The sequence below is a fragment of the Rhinatrema bivittatum genome, chromosome 7, assembly GCF_901001135.1.
Source record: "Rhinatrema bivittatum chromosome 7, aRhiBiv1.1, whole genome shotgun sequence".
In the NCBI taxonomy this organism is placed as follows: Eukaryota; Metazoa; Chordata; class Amphibia; order Gymnophiona; family Rhinatrematidae; genus Rhinatrema; species Rhinatrema bivittatum.
In genome coordinates, this window is record NC_042621.1 from 152543381 (window position 1) to 152565541 (window position 22161).

Here is a 22161-nt window from a genome sequence, read left to right on the forward strand (position 1 = left end):
CATTTTGTGCGTGTAGAGCTTACTGTCAATGCAACAGGGAGTTTTACATGCACAAATTGTGCAGCCTGCTTAGCATGCTCGCATAGAAGTGTGGCAAAGTGGATCTTTAGCTTTATTTTACTGGCAAGAGGAATTTCCCAGGGGAGGCTGTTTTAGCCCTTCATGATCTCAGGGGGAAGAGGGAGGAGCTCCTGGTAAAGTTTAAAGGGGAGAGAAACCAAAACAATTTAAGAATGCCAAAGCCAGGTAGGAAATGGGCTGATCAGATATTGGATGGCAGTGGGGAGGGGGTCTGAGTGCTCCAATGAATTCAGCCTTTTTTTTTTTTTTTGCAAAGAAAGAGGCTGCACACTCCCTCTGCAGCTAAAGCAGGTCTCTTGCTCCCATACATGTTTAAGATGTGCATTCAGCTTGAGCTGAATGCGCATTTTCCAGTCTGTGCTTTTTTTTTTTTTTTTTTTTTTTTTTTTTTAACTCCAATGCATTAGCACAGCATTAGCTTGCTGATTTGGGAGTTAAACATGTAATCTATGCATTAAGAAACAGTGTGCTGAATTTTAGTGCAGCACCTATTTCATCGGCCTAAATGTTTGGATGACAAAGCAGATTTTTTTTTGGGGGGGGGGGGGGGGGGGGATATAGAGATTTTCTAGATCCTGCTAGTTAATCTGTCCCAGGTCAGGACCAATATAGAATTATGGACTACTTGAAATGAGATCTCAGACCAGTTTCTGGTCAATAGACATCTGTAACACAATGAAAACTACTATGGTACTAATTAGCTTTAGAATGTCAACCAAGTTTACCTTAAGACTCTGGCTTCAGCCCAGACAAACCCTGCCATTTAGGACAAAGCATTAGAGGCAGAGATGTAAAGCCCTTCATTCACAACAGCTGATCTCTTAATTTATATTTATTTATTTATTTAGATTTTTTATATACCAGCATTCGAGACAGCAGTCACATCATGCTGGTTCACATAAAACAGGGGTGCAAAGTAAACATAACAATAACAAAGTGCTGAAAAGGCAGTTACATATAACAAGGTGATAAGAACTTGGCTTAGAGGAAGAGAAAGGACAGGTTATTAATTTACACAAGTAAACGATAGGAGATAAGGTCGACCATAGTGTAGATGGAGATTAGGGGTGGCTTGTAAGTATTAAAACTTGTCCATACATTTGCACTGAAGCAACAAACCTACTACCTTTGTTGATCAGTCAAAACAAAGCCTAAGTATATCCCTCAAGCTGGCCAGCACCCCTCACAAGACAGAGGTTGAGTGGCTCCCTTAAGAAGGAAAGCTAAACAGGTTAGAGCTCTTCAGTTTGCAGAAGAGGCAGCGAGGATCATCTCCAGTAGGTTTACAGAATCATGCGTGGTTCAGAACAGGTAAATAGAATGTTATTTAACTTTCCAAATAGCACTAGAACTAGGGGTCATGCCATGAAATAGATTTAAGTTTTACACATTTTTTCAGTCAACGCACAATCAAGTATAGAATTTGTTGTCATAGGTAACGCAAGCCAAGGTCTAAAAGGGATTTAGACGTGCTTCTGGAAGAAAAGTCCATAAAGCATTAACCAGGTAGACTTGGGAAAGCTACTGGACAAGTAGTAAGAAATTATGTACTCTTTGGGATTTGCCAGGTACTTGAGCCAACTTGTCACCAAGGGCCTGATGGATCTTTGGTCTGACTTGCATCTTATATAAATGCTGCTCTCAAAAGCCCTCCCTGCTTCTACAAGGCCTGAGAGGCAGCAAAGAACTTGGACACCAATTAGAAATCCACTTAGTGGCATCTCCAGATTGGAGCACAAGGGGGGGGGGGGGGGGTTATATTAAGCAGGTGCCACACCTACAAGGTTTCACCATTACAAAAAAATTATGAACACGCATAGCTTTTACTAACAGCATGTTAAAGGTTTAATTGCCTGGTACACTTAAAAATACAGGTCCATGGAATCATATAACACACATTCCTTAAAAAAAAAAAAAAAAAAAAGCAGCCATAGGGCGTCTTCTACTGGCAACAATACAAGCTTGCACACAAACTGAACTTGTCTAGCTTAGACTAGATTCTCTAAGGACTTTAAAAGTATATTGCTGGTCCCAGTGATTTTACTATGCTCTCTCTCCTTATAAGAAGGTGCTTGGCCCCCATTTCATACAAAACGCTATAGTATTATTGATACTGTACATGCATATTACATACCAATGAAACCTTTCTTTGCCAGCTCGATAGTGAACCTCCTTGTAATTTTTTCCAGTTCATTATCCTACATTAGGAAAAAAAGATTCAGAATGTTTGATTTTTGGACATTGACAATTTATTCTTCTCCCCCCCCGGGTCAACATAACAGCCATATCAATACAGGATATTATTATTAAAGCATGAGGTCTTACAATTCCTCCACTCCAAAGTTTGCTATCTGATCCACTTCTGTACTAATGTTAGTCTATGGAATTATCCTTAGTTTATTTCCGATTGGGCTATCCAAATATCCGTTGCTGACTAGACAGAGCCTGACAGCTCTGAAGTGTCTTCTATATAGAATACAAAGATTATACTTTAAATACGTATTTAAATCTAATGTAGCATTTTTACACTCTACATTAGAGCATAATGGGAAGAGTAGCAAAGAAATTAAGTGCTACATTCCATTTAGATAATATCTGAGCTTATGGATTATTTATTAAACTATTATGGTCTATATTATTGTGAGTTCTTGGCAGCTTTTACAGACTAATGTTACTGTCCCCATATTGCTCTTGGGGAAATTCTGCACAACAATTTGTGCAGAATTTCCTACCTGTGTGGCTTTTTATATTTGAGTGCAGATTTAACTATCGGAGTACTGGCTGCTGCAGGCAGAAGGTGCTGGCCGGAAAAAGAAGGTAGTCTCCATGCCAGTGGTGGTGGCAGCGGCGTCTCCCTGCCCCCTCTAAATCTGTCAGTTGCCTATCTGGTGGAAGAGTTGAATGGGCTTGGCAGCAGCTTTCCTGCTCACTACTGCCATTAAACCTGATGCTGTCCCCCTCACCGCTCAGATTACTTCTCTAGTCTTCCCTCACACCCTCTCTACCCTCCTGTAGTGGCCTGACTTGCTCTCATTGTTGTGGAGCCTGACCCCTGGAGGCATTGGCAGCAGTTTCCCTTTTCTACAGGGGAGCAGCTGGTTGGGAGGTTGGCCTGTTTGGAGGTTTGTTAAACTATCCTAGAGCTTCTCCTCATAGTCCAAGGCAGGCTGGATAGGGAAGCATTCCCAACATGATCACCACAAGATTATGCCAGACCGGGGTGGGCTTAGGCAAAAGCAAGTGAGAAGAGTATGGGTGCGAGGGGCTGAGGCTCATGATATACTATTCTAGTTGATGAGATTATTAGTAATTCGCCCCAGATACCAAAAAAAGTGCCCAATCCGCACATTTTACACTCAGAAATGTATTTTCTGTACATCCTCCGACTGAATATCCTAGTGATATTAGCTTAAAATTGAGCATCCGTTTTTCTAACCTGACCCGCCGGCAAATTTAAAATTCTTTATTTAACCTTTTTGATTCCTCCGACTTAATATCTTAGTGACTTAATATCCTAGAGATATTAAATCAGACCTGACCCTAGCGATATTAAGTTGGAGGAACAAAAAGGTTAAAAATTAAAAAAAAATTTTTAAATGTGCCAGCAGGTCAGGTTAGGAAAACAGATGCTCAATTTTACGAGCGTCCATTTTCTGAACCTGCTGACAGCCACCTCTCCTGGCTTTCTGCTGCTAAGGAGGTGCTAGGGATGCACTATTGTCCCTAGTGCCTCCTTTTTAGCACGGGCCCTCATTTAAATTCAGTATCACATGCCCAGGAAAGGTGGCTGGGCGCATATTGGGAAAGCAGGTGCTCAATATTGACCTCTCGTTTCCCCTTGCACCTTACAGTATTGGCCTGATAGTTGTGCTAGAAAAATTACATATTTAAAGAAAAGCTGATCCAGCTGCATTCATGTTTTCTTTAGACCTGCTCACCCAGTAACAGAGTGCAAGATTCCCAGTACCAAAAAAATGTATATACTCAAGCTCTCTCATATTGTATTTTGGAGGAGACACATTGATGACTTGTTTCTTTTGGTCAGGTGACAGGGCTTACAGGAAATTGAAAAAGGGGTTAGCACATTTGATTCTAATTTAGAATTTACCCTTTTTGGACCGTATGATCTATAAAACAGGTTCAACTATTTACACAACAATATATCAGAAACAGACAGATAAGAACACCTTGTTACACTAAGTTTTCACTCCCGTCGCCTAAAAGAAAATATACCTTATGGGCAAGTTTATGATATCGCTGGCTTTGCTAGTCTACATTGGAATATAAATATCGAGCTAAAGGACTGATGGTGAGATTTGAAGAACATGGGTACCCTCACTGTTAAAGCACATAAATGTAGCTTATATGCAGATTAGCAAAACTTGCTTATTAAGTATGAGAAAGCACCCGTTTAATCAATGGTGTGATTCCTTATTCAGCACATATGACAAATTAAAAGGATTATTTTGAGACATTGGCCTATTTTGATGTCACTTCCATCTTTTGATAAACCAATTTTCGCAGCTAAGAAGGGACATAATTTAAGAGCTAGGTTAAATAGAAGTAGCAGTAGTCACTTGGTAAATTGGGAGGAATTTATTTATTTATTTATTTTTGGTTTTTATATACCGGTCTTCTTGCATTATATGCAAATCAAATCGGTTTACATTGAACATTTAAACTTGCTTGAAAAAGCATTACATGTAACAAAGAACATCAAAACATGAAAAACCTGTTGGAACAAAAAAAAAAAAAAAAAAAAAAAAAAAAAAATAAAACACAGAGTATGAGTTGTTCATCTTTAACAGGAAAAAGCAAAAAAAAAATAAATATATATATATTAGTGTATATATTAGTATCAGGAACTTGTCACTTAAGAACTCCTATCATATTTGCTTATCACAAAAGCACAGCAAGATCGAGAATAAAAAGCGGGAATCTTTTCTATTTTACATATTATGAAGGAGATGGATCATAAATTTGCATATTATCTGCGCATTATTCTAAATTTCCATACATGTTAATAAGCTAGCATGTTGGCTACACCCATATCTGGTGATCTCACTCCACTAATCTGATATTGATTGGAAATCCCTATGATCATCTCAGAATTATCTAGTTAATACTGCCATCTAGTGCATATACGTTAGAAGAAGTAAAATGGTTATTCCAGTATTCCAACTAGATCCAGTTTATTGCTAAAACAACCGAGTTATTCTAATTTCTTACATATATGCAGCTGGGCAGATGCTCCCTTATTTATTCCTAAGCTGGTATCATGGGGGCGGATTTTAAAAGCCCTGCTCGCGTAAATCCGCCCGGATTCACGCGAGCAGGGCCTTGTGCGCCGGCGTGCCTATTTTCCATAGGCCTGCCGGTGCGTGCAGAGCCCCGGGACTCGCGTAAGTCCCGGGGTTTTTTGTCGGGGGCGTGTCGGGGGTGGGGCCGATCGACACAGCGTTTTGGGGGCGGGATGCGTTTTGGGGGCGGGACGCGGTGGGCCCGGGGGCGTGGTTTCGGCCCGGTGTGGTCCGGGGGCGTGGCCGCCCCCGGGTTGTGTCTCGGCACACCAGCGGCCTGCTGGCGCGCATGGATTTATGTCTCCCTCCGGGAGGCGTAAATCCTTAGACAAAGGTAGGGGGGGATTTAGATAGGGCCGGGGGGGTGGGTTAGGTAGAGGAAGGGAGGGGAAGGTGAGGGGAGGGTGAAAGAGAGTTCCCTCCGAGGCCGCTCCGATTTCGGAGCGGCCTCGGAATGTGGTCAGATAGCATGCGGCGAATGTTCGGTTTGTGATAATGTTTATCTGTTAAACATTTTTCTCATATGGGTCTACCACACCCATATTTACCGGGATGTTTTTCCTGCAGGACATATGTCATATACACTATTGTATGCCCATGTTAATATACATATATACTGGTTAGACAAACCAGGTCGTCAAATTGAGAATTTTTGAACAAAACGCAGTATACGGACATTGAAAGAATGCCCCGTTAGTGTCCCATTGGATCTCATCTCAGAAGTTAGAGTATGTGAAGTTTTTTTTGTTATTAAACACTCAAGGAGGTGATATTTCACATAGACTAAGACAACAGGAGCAAAGATTCATTTATAACTGGGACACATTAATACCTGATGGAATGAATAATGAGGTGGAGTGGGTGTTTGCGAATTGAAGTTTTATCAGTGAATGTGTATTTAAGTGCGTTGTGACAAATCTGCATAAAACTTGACATGGCTTGTTTGAAAAGGAATCAGTAAGATGTAAGGAGCAGATAATACTGTACTTGGTCAGTATATATTTTATATTTTGGTAGTGAGATACGATTAACACTTGATATGAAAATTTTAAGGGAGAGCTTCCGTTTTAGGTATTACCGGTTGACGAACATATTGAGATGGATTTGAATATATCTCATTTAAACATACATTGTTGGCTATGGTGAGGATACAGAGGTATATTAAGGTTAATTTTTTGAGAGTTTTGTCAAGTAGTGGAAAGTCTAGGAGCATCTGTTATGGTAGCCTTATTGTACATATTTTATGTCATGTGGACTTCACTCCCTGAAGAAGCCTGATAAAGTGAAACGAGGGTCCCTTGTCAGGGATTTTTTGAATGCTTGAAATTGTTTTGAAAGGAACATTGTGAAGAATATTTGCATAAGCAGTACAGATATTAGATTTTCTAATGAATAATTGGAGAACACCTGTGAAAATAGTACAGATAGGCATAGATGGAAAAAAATTTAGACCATTTCAGGACCTCATATTGAAGTTAGTTGGTGAAAACTGTCTTTGGGAGATACATGCTCAGTGAAGTTTGTTTTTATGTGAATGTGTGTGTATGAATGGCGAGGATATATATTGGATGAGGTTTTTTGGGTTTGTTTGTTTTTTTTTTAATTGGTATGATGGGTGCCTTGTGTATTCATTTATGTCATTAGAGAAGATCTGTATGAGACTCCATGTATGCAATGACTATGAAAAATGTATTTGTACTATTGTATTTGCCACATTTTATATTGTATTTATACAAAACAAACTATGATTGAGGAAGCAAAGATTAAAGGTTGTACATTACAAAGTATGTAATGCTAATACACATTTTATGGGTTTGTTAATTTTTATACTTTTACAGAGGAACTTCAAATAGAATTTTCCACCATCGCCTTACATCTGAACAGAGACGGCCTTCATGGCACACAGGGGCCTGTGGACTTTATTCTCAGATCACCCCGTCTCACTTTCCTCAATTGTCAATTAGCTGAACCAAAATTCTATTAATACTGCCTTTCCACCCCCTGCCCTGCACTATTTAGTGCCTTCTCTTTGGTTTGTATCTTCCAACTCCTTCTCCCAGACTACCCTTTTTCAGGAAAAGGGTTAGAGGTTCTTTCACCTAAAGGAAACCAGAAGTCTGGCTTCTTCCATAGTAGGTCCTGTAATATGGAATACATAGAAACATAGAAATGACGGCAGAAGAAATTACGGCAGAAGAAGACCAAACGCCCATCCAGTCTGCCCAGCAAGCTTCACACATTTTTTCTCTCATACTTATGTTTCTCTTAGCTCTTTGGTTCTATTTCCCTTCCACCCCCACCATTAATGTAGAGAGCAGTGATGGAGCTGCATCCAAGTGAAATATCAAGCTTGATTAGTTAGGGGTAGTAACTGCCGCAATAAGCAAGCTACACCCATGCTTATTTGTTTTACCCAGACTATGTTATTCAGCCCTTATTGGTCGTTTTTCTTCTCCCCTGCCGTTGAAGCAGAGAGCTATGCTGGATATGCGTGAAGTATCAGTTTTTCTTCTCCCCTGCCATTGAAGCAGAGAGCTATGCTGGATATGCATTGAAAGTGAAGTATCAGGCTTATTTGGTTTGGGGTAGTAACCGCCGTAACAAGCCAGCTACTCCCCGCTTTGTGAGTGCAAATCTTTTTCTACATTTCCTCTTGCCGTTGAAGCTTAGAGCGATGTTGGAGTCACAGTAACCATATGTATGTTTATTGAATAAGGGTATTATCCCCAGGCAGTTGCCGTTTTGCAGGCTATCAACAATATAAAGGTTTTAAGGAAACTGGTGAAGACCTATTTCAAGAAGCTTTTGGTGAGTCTGCTGACAGAGTATTAATGAACTATGTTTTCCTCTGTTTAGGATGATCTATGTATGCTTATGATTTTTATTTATTTATTTATTTATTTATTAAGGCTTTTTATATACCGACTTTGATACAAATCAAATCAATTCGGTTTACAATGAACTAAGTAGAATATACAATTAACCAATCAACAAGAGATACAGAGCATACAGTTACATTATAACAAGGAAGCCTTAACTTGGAGTAGGAAAATAAAGAAGGGGTGAACGGAGCAATAAATATATAAAGTGCAATAAAATAGAATAAATACTATATACAGAGGAGAGGGCAAGGAGCCAACCTCTCTTTAATGGATATTATGCATGAGAATTTGGAAAATTTTGTTTACAGAGATGTGTGGTGTACAATTCTAGATCAGGGAATGGAGTTTGTAGTGGGGAAGGCTTGGCTGAACAGCCATGTCTTTAGTTTCTTTTTAAAAGTTGTTAGACAAGTCTCCAGTCTGAGGTCCGGAGGCATGGCGTTCCACATGGAGGGGCCTGCAGTAGAGAATGACCGGTCTCTGATGTTTGCGTGGTGCACTAATTTGATTGTAGGAACGTGTAAAGATCCCTTGTAAGCATCCCTTAAAGGCCTGGCTGTCGAGTGCAGTCTGAGAGGATGAGACAGATCAAGCGGGGTTTGATGGTGGATATTTTTATGAATGATTGTGAGAGATTTATGGAGGATCCGGAAGTTTACTGGGAGCCAGTGGAGAGAAATATGCTCTCTCCGATTGGTGTTTGTCAGGATCCTTGCCGCTGCATTTTGTAGCAGCTGGAGCGGTTTAATGGTAGAGGCTGGAAGACCATGCAGAATGGAGTTGCAATAGTCGATCTTAGAGAACAGAATGGCTTGGAGGACGGATCTGAAATCGTAGTGGAATAGGAGCGGTTTGAGCTTTTTGAGTACTTGTAACTTGTAAAAGCACTCCTTAGTAGTGTGTTTTATAAAATGCTTTAGGTTCAGGTGCCTGTCGATTAGGACTCCAAGATCTCTGGTGTGTGATATATGTGGAATATTTTGTGATTGGAGAAGTATGGGACTACCTTCTGGAGTAATTAGTAAGAGTTCGGTTTTAGAGGTGTTGAGCACAAGGTTGAGGTTGGATAAGTAGTGGTTTATAGTTTGTAGATGAACGTTCCATAACCTGAGTGTTGAGTCCAATGATTTGGATATAGGGATTAAAATTTGAAGGTCATCTGCGTAAATATAAAATTTGAGTTTGAGGTTTGAAAGTAGGTGGCAGAGGGGGAGAATGTAGATATTAAACAGGGTGGGTGATAGGGAGGAGCCCTGGGGGACGCCAAAAGGAGCATTAGTATAAGGTGATTCCATGTTTTTAATTTTTACCTTATAGCCTCTATTACTGAGGAAAGATTCGAACCATAAATATACATTTATGAAATGTATATTTTGTTCTTCATTGTACCTGATTTGATGTGCTGTAACCTACAGCTTGACTGGTTCGTTATAAGCAGACTATACATGTTTTTAAATAAACACCCATCTTCATGTATTTTGACTCCGCTCCTGTACTACATGCATCTGACAAAGTGGACTCTGGTGCTTGAAAGCTCATGCCTCAAATTGGTTAGTCTATAAAAGTGTCACCTGCTTGTCATTTTTGTGCTTTAGTATTGAGAATGCATGGCAAGTTACACTACAAAATTTTCTCTGAACCACCTGCTGGCAAGAATACATAGAGTTTAATTGTAAGGATTGCAGGGCCCATCCAGTCTGCCAAAACTACTTCCTAACAGTAGATTGTGTGGGAGAGAAAGCGTGCAAGTCCCTCAGCCAACTAAAAAGACTTCCTGCTATAATTAAAAAGCCCATCCCTCCCGGGCTCTTCTCTCTCACTTGCGGTTATTCTGTTCTCTTTATCCCAATCACAGATGTCCTCCCCTCACCTCCCTTCAAACATGCAATTTTTGGTCCTTGCTCCCTTCCCACCTGGTGCTTTGTAGCTGCATTTGGCTTCCTCTACTGGTTCTTTCCAAACCTGTTTGAACTGTGCAGTGACAAGTAGATCTTTTGCTATTTTCATGGGGCCAGCTGGGATCAAACCACAGAACTGATGCCCCCAGAAGAGTCGTGTCCAAGAGGCTGAAACTCCTTCCTCATCCTTTGACTGAGTGGGACTCCAAACATAGGAGAAGGCCAACACTTATAGCCAGCAACTTGTGCGTGTGTGTGTGGTGGGGGGGCTTTGCACTGCCATGGAGCTAAAAGGTGCCCCAGTCTGCAGGAATATTTCACTAATTTTAGCCAGGAGAGGCTCTAAGGAACATCTGTCTTTGGGAGTCAAAGAAATACTTCATTAGGTCAGCGAGCTGGTTTACTGGCTACTGTGCTCTGGGCCATAGGTGGAGACCACTTCTTTGGAAATCTATAAATTTCTCTCCACTTTGCTGGAAAAGAACAGAAGTACTCTGCGTTCCAGGGAGAGATTGGGCACTCGGGCTCCATGCTACGGCCTCTGCTACAACCTTCAGCACCAAAGACCTTTGTACCAGTGCCTTACTTCCCAGCATTGTAGCCAAAGATTTAGATTGCATCTGCACCACTGTCTCCAGTCTGCCCCAATGGTGCTCTGGAGGGACTAAGATCTAGATTCCACATCACAAAACTGCATTTTCACTGCTGCAGTTCCAGCTACCCTTGGCACCACACACTAGCCTCATTTTCTCTTGCCCAGAAGGGCCCTGCACAGACAGACCCTGCTTGGGTGATTTCCGCTTTTCTGCACCTCTTCTAGAACCGTGCTTCTGCTCCCTTGCTCGACCCAGAGCTGTATCTGGAACCAGTGCTGGTGGGAGTGGGAGAATGGAGGGGGGAGGTTTAATAATGGAGTAGGGCTGAGGATAATGTCAACCTGACTTGGCATAATTGAGAGCACAAGAACATCCTGGTCTGGGACAAAAAGTGGCTCAGGTTCGGATTCATGCCTGCGTTTACCTTTAAGCATCCTCCTGAGGAGGGGTGGGCTGGGCTAGATGGAAACTAGATCAGGAAAGGTAAACAAGCAACTTACTGTATAATTTCTGGGATTAATCTTAACACCAGCTTTGGCTCCACCAAAAGGCACATCTGTAAAAGACAAAACAAAGACTTTCCATGAAAAGAAAAGAACTGTTCAAATTCCTCCGACCACTAGCAGGGAAATATGAAAAGTAAACAAAACCCTTCATCTAAAAATGATTAAAGACCACCATTAGTAATCAGTGTATTTCTGGCATTTAAAGCAAATATCACATTAGTAATATTGTTTCACATTAAATGTGATCAAATCTACTTCAGGTCTGAAGTTTTATTCACATAAGGAATGTACTAACTTGGCTACTACAAACTGGAAAACATGCCTTATGTTTCAGGTTTTACAAATATTTTACAACTGCAACAGAATTCTTTTTACCTGGAATGGGTCGGAATAGAGGCCATTCTGGATAATTCTAGCTCTTCCCCTCAGCCTGACCCGATCCCTGTGCAATCACTTGAGCAGGGACTTTAATCCATATGGGAGAGAGTGGCACCAAAGGATTGGGTTTGAAAAGCAAAGGGGCAGGGGAAGGACAACTGACCAGGGAGCTTTGGGGAAGTTAGCAGCCAAAGGCAAAAGCAGGCACCAAATTCCAGATAATAGAAGTGTGTCCTGGATAATGGCCCCAAGACTGATTTTTCCAGGTACTCTTTTTTCGACCATAGGTCCTCAAACTCTGCTGTACTAGTTTATACCTGACCCATGGAAGACTCCCTTCCCAGGCATCTTACAATTATAGTCCAACTACAAATTATTAAACCATGGACAGGAAAGGGGACTGGCAGAGTAGCTTCTCAATTTTTCATTCCTCTTAGGTAGTGTATTGGTGATCTCTAGTGATATTCCAATCCAACAGTATGGTAAAATTAGATTTCTTATCTGCTAATTTTTTTTCCTGGATTCCTACCAGACCACGCCCAACACATGGGAGTTTCTCCCCTACCAGCAGATGGAGACTGGGTGAAAGCTTGGCTGTTAGCAGCCTTATAAAGGGACTGTGCCACCTACAGGCTTTCAGTATTAACCTACTGAAGTAACCCAGATCGCTCTCCTCAAAAAGTCATCATCCTGATTCTGCACATCCAGATGGTAATGTTTGGTGAAGGAATGAAAAAAAAAAAAAAAAAAAAAAAAAAAAGAGGACCATGTAGTGGCCCTACAAATCTCTTGTGGCAAAACAAACTAATGCTGCCCATGTCGCCTGAGTTGTAGTGGAATGAGCCCTGAGCCCTCTGGCACCTTCAAACCTATGAAAATGTAGGCAATCACTTCCAAGGCCCCATCTCCTGAATTCAGTTAAGTCCACAGATTGAAGCAAATGAAATGATGAAACCATCTTGAACAAGAAAGACCATCTGAATCGAAATACCCTCAGATAATCTTTAAGAAAGGATCCCTGCAGCTCTGAAAATATGCCTTCTTGAACAAATGTCTGTGAGAAACACTAACATTACATCTTTCAGCAATAACCTCCTGAGGGTCTCAGAGTTGTGGTCAACGCCTTCAAGACCAGAAAAAATGAGCAACCAGGTGAAATGCCAAGGGACTCCTTCCCCCAAATCTTACCACTAATCTGTCAAAGCTGACAAATGTACCTTGAGAAAATTCAATGCAAGGCCCCTCTAAAGGCCCTTCTGCAAAAAGAGAATGCCCAAAATCTGTCTGCAATGGGAGCACACCTACCTCCTACCTTCAAAGACTGTCCATACCCTGACCTAGGCTAAGGAAGTCATGCTGCTTCAGGCTTGTAAACAATCACCTCCTCTAAGTAACCTTTACTTCAACGTTCTATCAAAAGCCAGGCTGCAAGACAAAAGCAAATCTGCTCCTCGCATACCACTGGCCCATAATGCAGCTACCAGACATGATCAATCCTCAAGAGACCCCATGCTCTGAGCCTTAGGAGGTCCACAAATCACTGCCTCCTAGGCCACTCCTGAGCTATCAGTACCAATAATCCCCAGTGTCTCCGAATCATCTGAATCACTCAGCCTATTAATGTCCAAGGTGAAACAAAGCAGAACCTAGAGGCCAATATCTTGAGCCAGCACATCGAGACTGATCTTTGCTTCCTTCTGCTATAAAACTGCAAACACTTGGTACTGCGAGCTAGTAACCAAATCCATTTGAGGAACTTCCTATCTAGACCAAAAGGCAAATGCTTCTTCTGCCAAGATGTGCCTGTTCAAAAAAATCCACTTGGAGATTGTCCACGTCGGTAATGTGAACTGCTGAAATTGAGACAATGTTCGACTTGCACACCAAAAACAGAAGCTTTTCCTCCATGGAATCTGCTGCACTTTGGTCACCCCCCCCCCCCTCGCCTGTTTATATATGCCAATGTTGCATTGTCATAAAACACTCACTGCATTGTCTTAAACTAGGGGCAGAAACTCCAACAAGGCTCTCCTGATCCTCATTTCTAGTGAATTGATAGGCCATGTCTTCTCCACTGGATCCCAGAGGCCTTGTGCTGTCTTGCCCAGACTCCTACTACTGAGACTGACATCCATAGTAACCACGGTCCAATTCAGATCTTCCAGTTGAATGCCCTTGGACAAGTTTTCCATGGAAAGCCACAAGATCAGAATGCATCTGGCCTATGACAAGATAAATCAAACCTCAATCCTGAGACTGAGACCACCAGCAAAAAAGCACCCTCTGCCACATGTATGCCTCTGCCCACTGGTCCAGATCTAAAATCTATGCCAAAGAACCCAGAATCTGTAGATTATCCCATACCCTGTGCACCATCAACTGACGAAGCTGTAGCTTCTGAGCTTGCAACCTGTCCCATCTCTCCTCTGCCTGCTACACTTTTTCCTCCAAATTGAGTTCCAAGGTATTCCAGGACTCTAGAGGATTGAAGGTTGCTTTTTGAAAAATGTATCACCTACTCTAGGATCCTGAAAGAGATCAGATCATTTTGTTCTGACTTTGCTCAAATCAGCCTGTTGTAGAGCTATAGATAAACTAGCATGCTCTTTTTTGGCGTGCTACCACCATCAACCACTGAATCCAAATGGTAGTACCTGAAACAATGTTGTCCGAGGTCTGCAAAGTGGAGGTACTTCTACTGTTCGTCTTATATTAGAATGTGTTAAGTATGCCTTGAAAAGATCTAGGGATGTAAGAAACTCCCCTGAGCAAATTGCCATGATCAGAGTGGATATTTCCGTGCAGAAATGAACCCTCAATGCAATAGTTCACTGCCTTCAGATCCAAAATAGGTCAGAATGTACATTCTTTCATCAGAACTACAAAGTAAATAGAATAAAAACCCCAACCTCATTCTTCCCATGGCACCAGCACCACTGCTGCCAACTGAAGACTCTCTAGTGTTTCTTTCACAACTGCTCTCTTGCTTTTGGAGTGACATGGATGAGCAAAATCTAATGCTGTCTCTAATGGCTGACAGCACCCACTGACATGATGTGATTCAGATCCATTCTTCATAGAATTGAGAAAGCCGCCCACCTATCCTTTGCCCTTTATTTGGAAAACTTGACTCTTCTCAAGCCTCTGCTAACACCTTCCAAAGCAACCTTGTGCTCACACAAAAGGACTGAAACTTGTTCCCACTTTGCTTCTGCAAATAAGATGAGGAGGAAGTTTCAGACCTCCCAGAACAATAGCGGTGCACGTCTCTAAACCATGACCTGCTAGGAAAAAAAATTTTTTTTAAGAAGACCTAGGTTTATCTGCAGGCAGCTTAAGAAACTTGAGTCACCATAGTGCTTCACCAATTTCTCTAAATTGTTTCCAAACAGGAGATTTCCCCTTAAAGGGCAGCTTTTCTAAAACAAGACTGACTAATCATCCACTGACAGATTACAAAGCCACAGCAATTGTCTTGCTGAGACTGAAGCAATTATTGCTCTGCCCAACGACTAGATGAGAACAAAGTGTTCAATCAAAACAGCGAGACCTGACTCCAAACGCTGCACTTCCTTATTCATGAAGTTCTCCTTAAAAGGAACCCACTGGAATCTGCTGCACCCAGCACAACCAGACTCTGGCCATATAGCTGCCACACACTGCCACCCTGAGAGCCAAGACATCTCTCAAAGCCTTGCTTAAGAAAAACTTCAGTTTTCCTATTCTGATTGTCCTTTAGGATTGCAGAACTTTTGATAGGGATAGTGGTCTTTTTTGTAATTGCTGAGACCAAAACATCCACTTTAGGGATCTTCAATAATCCAAAGCCTCATCTGGAAGACAGCCCAGCAATAGCCCTGCCGACCTTGAGACCCACCTCTGGAGTATCCTGTTCTGCAGAGACCAGATCATTCAAGACTATGATGGGAAAGGTCCTCGCCGGGCTCCTGAAGCCTTCTAAAAAGGGATCCTTGTCCTCCGGTATCAGACTGCTGATCCTTAATCCCCAACTCTGCCAGAGCCTGAACAATCAGTTCCAGAAGTTATTCCTGCTTAAATCTTAAGCACCTGAAGATCACCACCCTCTGCAGCTCACCTTCCATCTTATTCTTGGAGAGAAGGCCCTTCAAAGAGCCCCTCCACACACCCTGGGGGAGTCTGGTATCCCTAGCTGGATCCAGCCATTTCCTTGTCCTCCAAGACCAGGAAGGCAGCAATAGACCAGGAGTGGAGAGAACTCTTGGTTACCAGTTTCTTTCTCCCAGGGATGTATGCTTAAAGCTTGATGTGCTAAAAACACAAACTCAGGGAAGAAGGGCTCCTTGCTGATGCATTAGCTCCTGCAAGCAGGACATTTCTTCCCATTTTCAGCAGTTGTGGCCATCTGTCCAAACTCTGCTGCCACTGAAAAGGAAGTGTTCGTACCTTGTGGAGCAAAACCAAGCCAGCTCCTGGACTCCCACACAAGGCGGCTCCCAGTGTCAGAGATCCTCCCCCCCCCCCCCTACAGCACCTCAACAATTCCCCTCGTTTCAGCTCCCAATGTGTGTGGGGTTTTTTGGTAAACTCTTGAAAGGCATAGCCCAGCAAAAAGGAAATTAAGAACTAAAGGGTACTTCCCCCTTTAGACATCTTCCAAGCCTTCCCAGAGCAAGGAGCCCAAGTATATGAAGAGGTGGCAGTTGAGGGGGGAAAGGAGGAACAAGTATCATTTGTTTTGCAAACTCCCTTAGGTCACAGGTCTTGGCAGTCAAAGGTTGCCAACTCCCCCTGCTCACCTTCCTCTCAATCAGGAAGTGGGGTGAAAAGACCACTGCACCAGAGACAATCCACAAAGTTTAGATTACAGGGCTGGCCCTGTTACCATCTGCTGGAAACAAATACTGAAAGCCTGCAGGTGGCATAGTCCTTTATAAGCTTTCATTCTCTCTCTATCTGCTGGTGGGGAGAAAACCCATGCACTGAGGCTGGTCAGTTAAAGACAATAAGGAAGGACCAAATACCCTAAACCCAGTAAATGGTACACAAACCACTGGAGCACCCACCACGATAACACAAGCAGAATTATAAATGGTGTTTCATGCATCTGGGAGTATGTTTCTTGTATCAGTATGACATTTACTGAAAAATATGTATTTATTGAGAAATTTAGCATTCTATAAGTGGATACTATTTCAGTGACTTGGGTCTAACTGCAGAATTCATATTTAGCACATTTGACAAGAGCAGTGTTCATAGTTCCCAGTAGGCAGGAGTTTCAGCCAGTCCGCAATATCTAACCACACGTGCATATTCCAGAGGAAGTAGTGGTCTGCAACATCTTGTCCAGGATTATTGCTGCAATGGTTAAAATACATGGAAGCAAGGTTCAAAAGAAAGGAAAGCTTCAGAAAATTTGCTAAAGCAGCACAAATGAAGGGCAGGAAAGACCACAAGGTCTCTACCTTCCTTTTACAATACTGCAGCTCTCAATCAACTAGAAGGACCTCATGTTGCCAAGGAAACCATTCTGAAAAAACAAAACAGATTTAAAAAAAAAAAATCACACATGCAATACATTTAGTCACTTACCAACTACAGCACATTTATACGTCATTAGAGAAGCCAAGGCTTTAACTTCATCTACACTGACCTCTGTACTGTAACGAATACCTGGCAGAAAAAGCAGAGAGAGAACATAAGACTTTTGCAATTCCCAAACACTCATGATATAGACATTGATCTGCTAAACTCTTCTGAAATGGTGCCATGAGCGTGAACAGGCCCACTAGAGCACAGATCTTAGAGAATGAATGCAGGCTTGCTATACTCATTGAAATGCTGCTCAGCTGTAGTCCTTCTAGACAATGGTTCTGGCCATGATCCATCTTCCATTCACTGAAGTACACTGGCAGAAAACTCACTGACTAAATTCTAATGCAATTTTGCTGAAAAGTTCTGTCCAATAGACCTTTGATGTTCATTCTTAAAACTAAAAAAAATAAAAGGGGGAAAAACCAAAAATAATTTTTAAAGAGTGAAGGCTACTAATATAGTGAAAAAAAATTTTTTTTAAATAGTTTAGAGTCTTCTTCTGTTTAAACTTTACTTTTTATTTCATTCTTACTAAAAATATTTTAGGTGTCAGCAAGCCAGACGGCGTGTTCAACTAACAGTGAACCGCCTGGTCTATTCAATCATCCATCTTGTTTCTTTTTATAACATGCCAAATAATACTTTGAAAAGGAGCCTAACAAAACTCCTATAACAGTTCCGCTGCAATGAAAATGTAAATGATAGCTGATTTAAGCAAGAATTCTTATTTTATGCAAATTGTTCATACTCATCTGTATAGCCTTGCATGGACGATACCTTCAAACGGACCATGAAGATCTCGGCAGTTTTTCAATAGAAGCGGAGACCGGAAGGAAAGAGTCAACGATTTAAATGTCCTGTGTGATGACACCACTCAGTCGACCTAAAAGAACTGCACATGCTGTTCCTATGAATTAATAGACGACGTGACTGGAAACTTATGAGGAATCAAACAAAAATACTACATCGCGTTCAGTCCAATAATAATTCACAAAAAGATGCTGAAATCATGCTCAGTATTTAGCCCCATTGGCTAAACTAATTTGTGAATCCAGCCTTGTTCTGCTTGTAAATTTCAAATTCAGATCGCCACCATGCCATCCAACTTGAGGTTGATTTACACAAAATTGTAATTCATCAAAATTGTGAGCAAATTCCTCACAATGGGTCACTAAAGTGGCACCTTATTTCTGATGTAAAAGAGCGAACGATGCTTTATCATCCTGGATTTCAACATATGAGATGTTTTGCCAAATTTGATCACGATTTTTTTTATTTTGTCAATGTTCATATAGAGCTTGTAGGTTCGCCCGATCTAGATTACAAAATGACCATGTTGTATTTCTCTTCACTGAATGAAGATCTTGCAACACTAGTTGGTAAAAAGTTTTTATTGCTGGATCTTCATTCTCTGGAGGAAGTTAAGATGAATTACATACAGTCAAAGGATCTTGAGGAATTGTTCAGGTAGCAAAATAATGTAAACGGAAAATCCATATAAATCAAAACAAATAGATTTCGCATTTGAACGAGTCAAAAATAGGAGTCAGCACGAATGATGAGCCTTTTTCCAAAAGTAGTTGTTGGGTGTGGGTTAGTTGATATTTTGATAGGTTACATCTCAGATTCTTCTGACTCGCAGATCGGGTGATCCATTGGGAATAACCTAGCTGGTCTTGCGCTGGTCAGGTACGATGGGGGAAAAAAAACAGAGGTTGAGTAGGTCGTCTGGCTCCTCTTTGATGAAAATCCTGAGATGAATGTTGAAAACCAGGATAGAGCATCGTTCTGCTCTTTCACATCGGAAAGAAGGTGCCCCTTTAGTGACCCATTGTCAGGAATTTGCTCACAATTTTGATGAATTACGATTTTGTGTAATCAATCAACCTCAAGTTGGATGGCATGGTGGCCATCTGAATTTGAAATTACTACAAGCAGAACAAGGCTGGATTCACAAATTACAAACAATTTTACCACTGGGGCTAAACACTGAGCATGATTTCAGCATCTTTTTGTGAATTATTATTGGACTGAGCATGATGTAGTATTATTTGTGTCTATTTGATTTCTCATAAGTTTCCAATCACGTCATATACTAATTCATAGGAACAGCGTGTGCAGTTCTCTTTTAGGTCAACTGAGGTTGAGTGATGTCATCATGCAGAACATTAAATAGTTGACTTTCCTTCCGGGCTCCGCTTCTATTGAAAAAACACAGATGTTCGTGGTCCGTTTGAAGGTATTGTCCATGCAAGGCTATACAGATGAGTATGAACAATTTGCATAAAATAAGAATTCTTACTTAAATCAGCTATCATTTACATTTTCATTGCAGCGGAACTGTTATAGGAGTTGTTAGGCTCCTTTTCAACGTATTATTTGGCACGTTATAAAAAGAAAAACAAAACAAGGTGGATAATTGAATAGACCGGGCGGTTCACTGTTAATTGAACACGTCGTCTGGCTTACTGACACCTAAAGTATTTAGTAAGAATGAAATAAAAAGATAGTAAAATTCAAAAAATTAAACAGAAGAGGACTATAAACTATTTAAAATTATTTTTTTCACCATATTAGTAGCCTTCACTCAACATTTTTTGGGGGTTTTCCTTTAACCAACCATAAAAGTATACAACCTATTTAATGAAGACAGCCAAGGAGTTACATTTCATACATATGAACCTAAATAATGCAGTTATAGACCACTTTGATAGATGCACACTAACTTTCTAAATGAAAGGTGTGTAAGGTTAAGAGGCATGCAGATTTACATGTCATTTAGTATGAATGGGCAAACTAGATAGAAAGACCATATGGCCTATGTTTTTATGTTTCCATTGCTATTGATATAATCATTATGACAGCTGCTAGAAATCTCCATGTGCACAGATACTGAAATGTTATGGTAATGTTACACATCCATATAATCTACATATTTATCTGGAAACACTTACACTGACAATATCTCCCAACATTTCTGTCCCTACAGAACAGCTAGTTTGTAAAATAAATAAAAATATACACACCTCCAGGTCATAGATATTTGCATGTTATTAGGAATGGAATGGCAAATAAAATGGAGAATGTCATAATGCCTCTAAGGTTCTATGGAGAAACTGCACCTCGAATACTGTGTGCAGTTCTGGTCACTGCATCTCAAAAAGGATATAGTTGCACTGGAGAAGGTACAGGGAAGGGCGAGCAAAATAAGGGGCATGGAATGACTGCCCTATGATGAAAGGCTAAAGAAGTTAGGGCTGTTCAGTTTGGAGAAGAGACAGCTGAGGAGAGATATGATAGAAGTCTACAAAATCATGAAAGGACTTGAACAAGTTAATGTAAATCAGTTATTTACTCTCTCAGATAATAGGACCAAGGGGCACTCCATGAAGTTTGCAAGTCGCTCATTTAAAACAAAATCAAAGAAAATTATTTCACTCAGCGCATTTCACTCTAGAATTCATTGCCAGAGGATGTGGTTACAGCAGTTAGTGTAACTGGGTTTAAAAAAAGATTTGGATAAGTGGCTAGAGGTAAAATCTATAAGCTATTATGGTAATTATTAAAGTAGTAGTTGCTTGTGATTTATTTGTTTGGGTACTTGCGACTTGGATTGGCCACTGCTGGAAACAGGATACTGGGCTTGGACCCTTGGTCTGACCCAGTATGGCATCTCTTATGTACTGTGTGTCCAATATATGGACATGTATACCAAATTATATAGCACAATTTGCCTTACTCTTACAATAGCTCAACGATTCATTCTTTTCCTCTAAGAACACTGCTGCTTGAATTCTGCATTCTGAATTGTTCAAACATTCTGTTCTCAAAGGGGCACAAACACCATTTTCTCATACACTCAGTCAGCGCACAACTTTGGCCTCTGCTCGCTCCCAGTTTGCATTCATACTCCACAGTGAATAGGGAATGAGTGCACATTAAAGGCATGCCTCTCTGGGAGGTATAGTTTCATTCTGGATTAGTTTCAGAAAAACTATTAAAACCATGTGTGAAAGGTGTTTTGCAGCCCATTCCAAACAAAATTTGAACACAAATGAGAACTAATCAACATTCAGTCATGGAGTGAGAGAAAGAACTGGGTAAAAAAGTGAAACTAATCCAAAACTGAGTACAGGGAAGTCCTCAGACTTAAAACATGGTTTTGAGGAGCCAATTGTAAGTTGAAATGCTGCAAGTTGAAACAGATGATGCCAAAACAATATTATAAATAGGGGATTGGATCGGGCACCAGAGCTCAATACCTTATTTTCATCAAAATCAGGAATTTAGGTAATACATAGTACTTTAAAGCATAGACATTTTAAAACTACTTTCTTTTGGAAGGGGGGGGGGGAAGAGGAGGGGAGGTTGTCAGAAAAGAAAAGTGCCAAGGCATGCCTATAGGGCATTACACCAATCCTGTTTTAAGGACAGGAAGTCACTGGTACTCTGACATCTCGCCAGGCCTCATGGTCATCAGCACACCAATGTGTGTCTGTTTGGAAAGACTGAGACACCTTAAAGTCAATACAAGTATTTTAAGTTGAATAATGAGTGTCAACACAATTGTAACTCAAAATGCCTTAAGTCAAGGACTTTCTGTACCGTATTAAACCTAACTGAAAGTTAGGGGGCCATTCGGATCCCTCAAAGGCCTAAAAGATGGTTTTGTCATTTTTCTAAAATTGTCCTTTTAGGTATTTGTCACTGACACCTCAGTACACAATACCACCAAGTTTCTTTAGCTACCACAAATTGTTTGACCTCTGCTGTTAAAAAAAAAAAAAAAAAATCTAGGCAGAATCCAAATAGACCCCTGCATAAGTCCAGCTGTACTTCCACCTGAATGTGTTTTCCCATTAAGGGATTAACTTGCCTAACACCCAGTATTCCAATCAAACATGCTTCTGGCTCCAAAGGTAATCCAGCATTTTTTTGGTGGCGAC

General features: G+C 41.0%; 1 protein-coding gene across 1 annotated transcript in view; it reads right to left on the minus strand.

The window, feature by feature from the left end:
* The window catches only part of GLUD1 (glutamate dehydrogenase 1), a 155488-nt gene that overhangs the window by 88846 nt on the left and 44481 nt on the right, over positions 1–22161 (minus strand). Inside the window, exons 2-4 of the mRNA XM_029609429.1 lie at positions 17213–17293; positions 11258–11313; positions 2216–2279 (exon numbers count right to left, since the gene is read on the minus strand). Of these exons, the coding sequence (XP_029465289.1) occupies positions 2216–2279; positions 11258–11313; positions 17213–17293 (201 nt within the window). The remainder of the gene's footprint in view (positions 1–2215; positions 2280–11257; positions 11314–17212; positions 17294–22161) is intronic.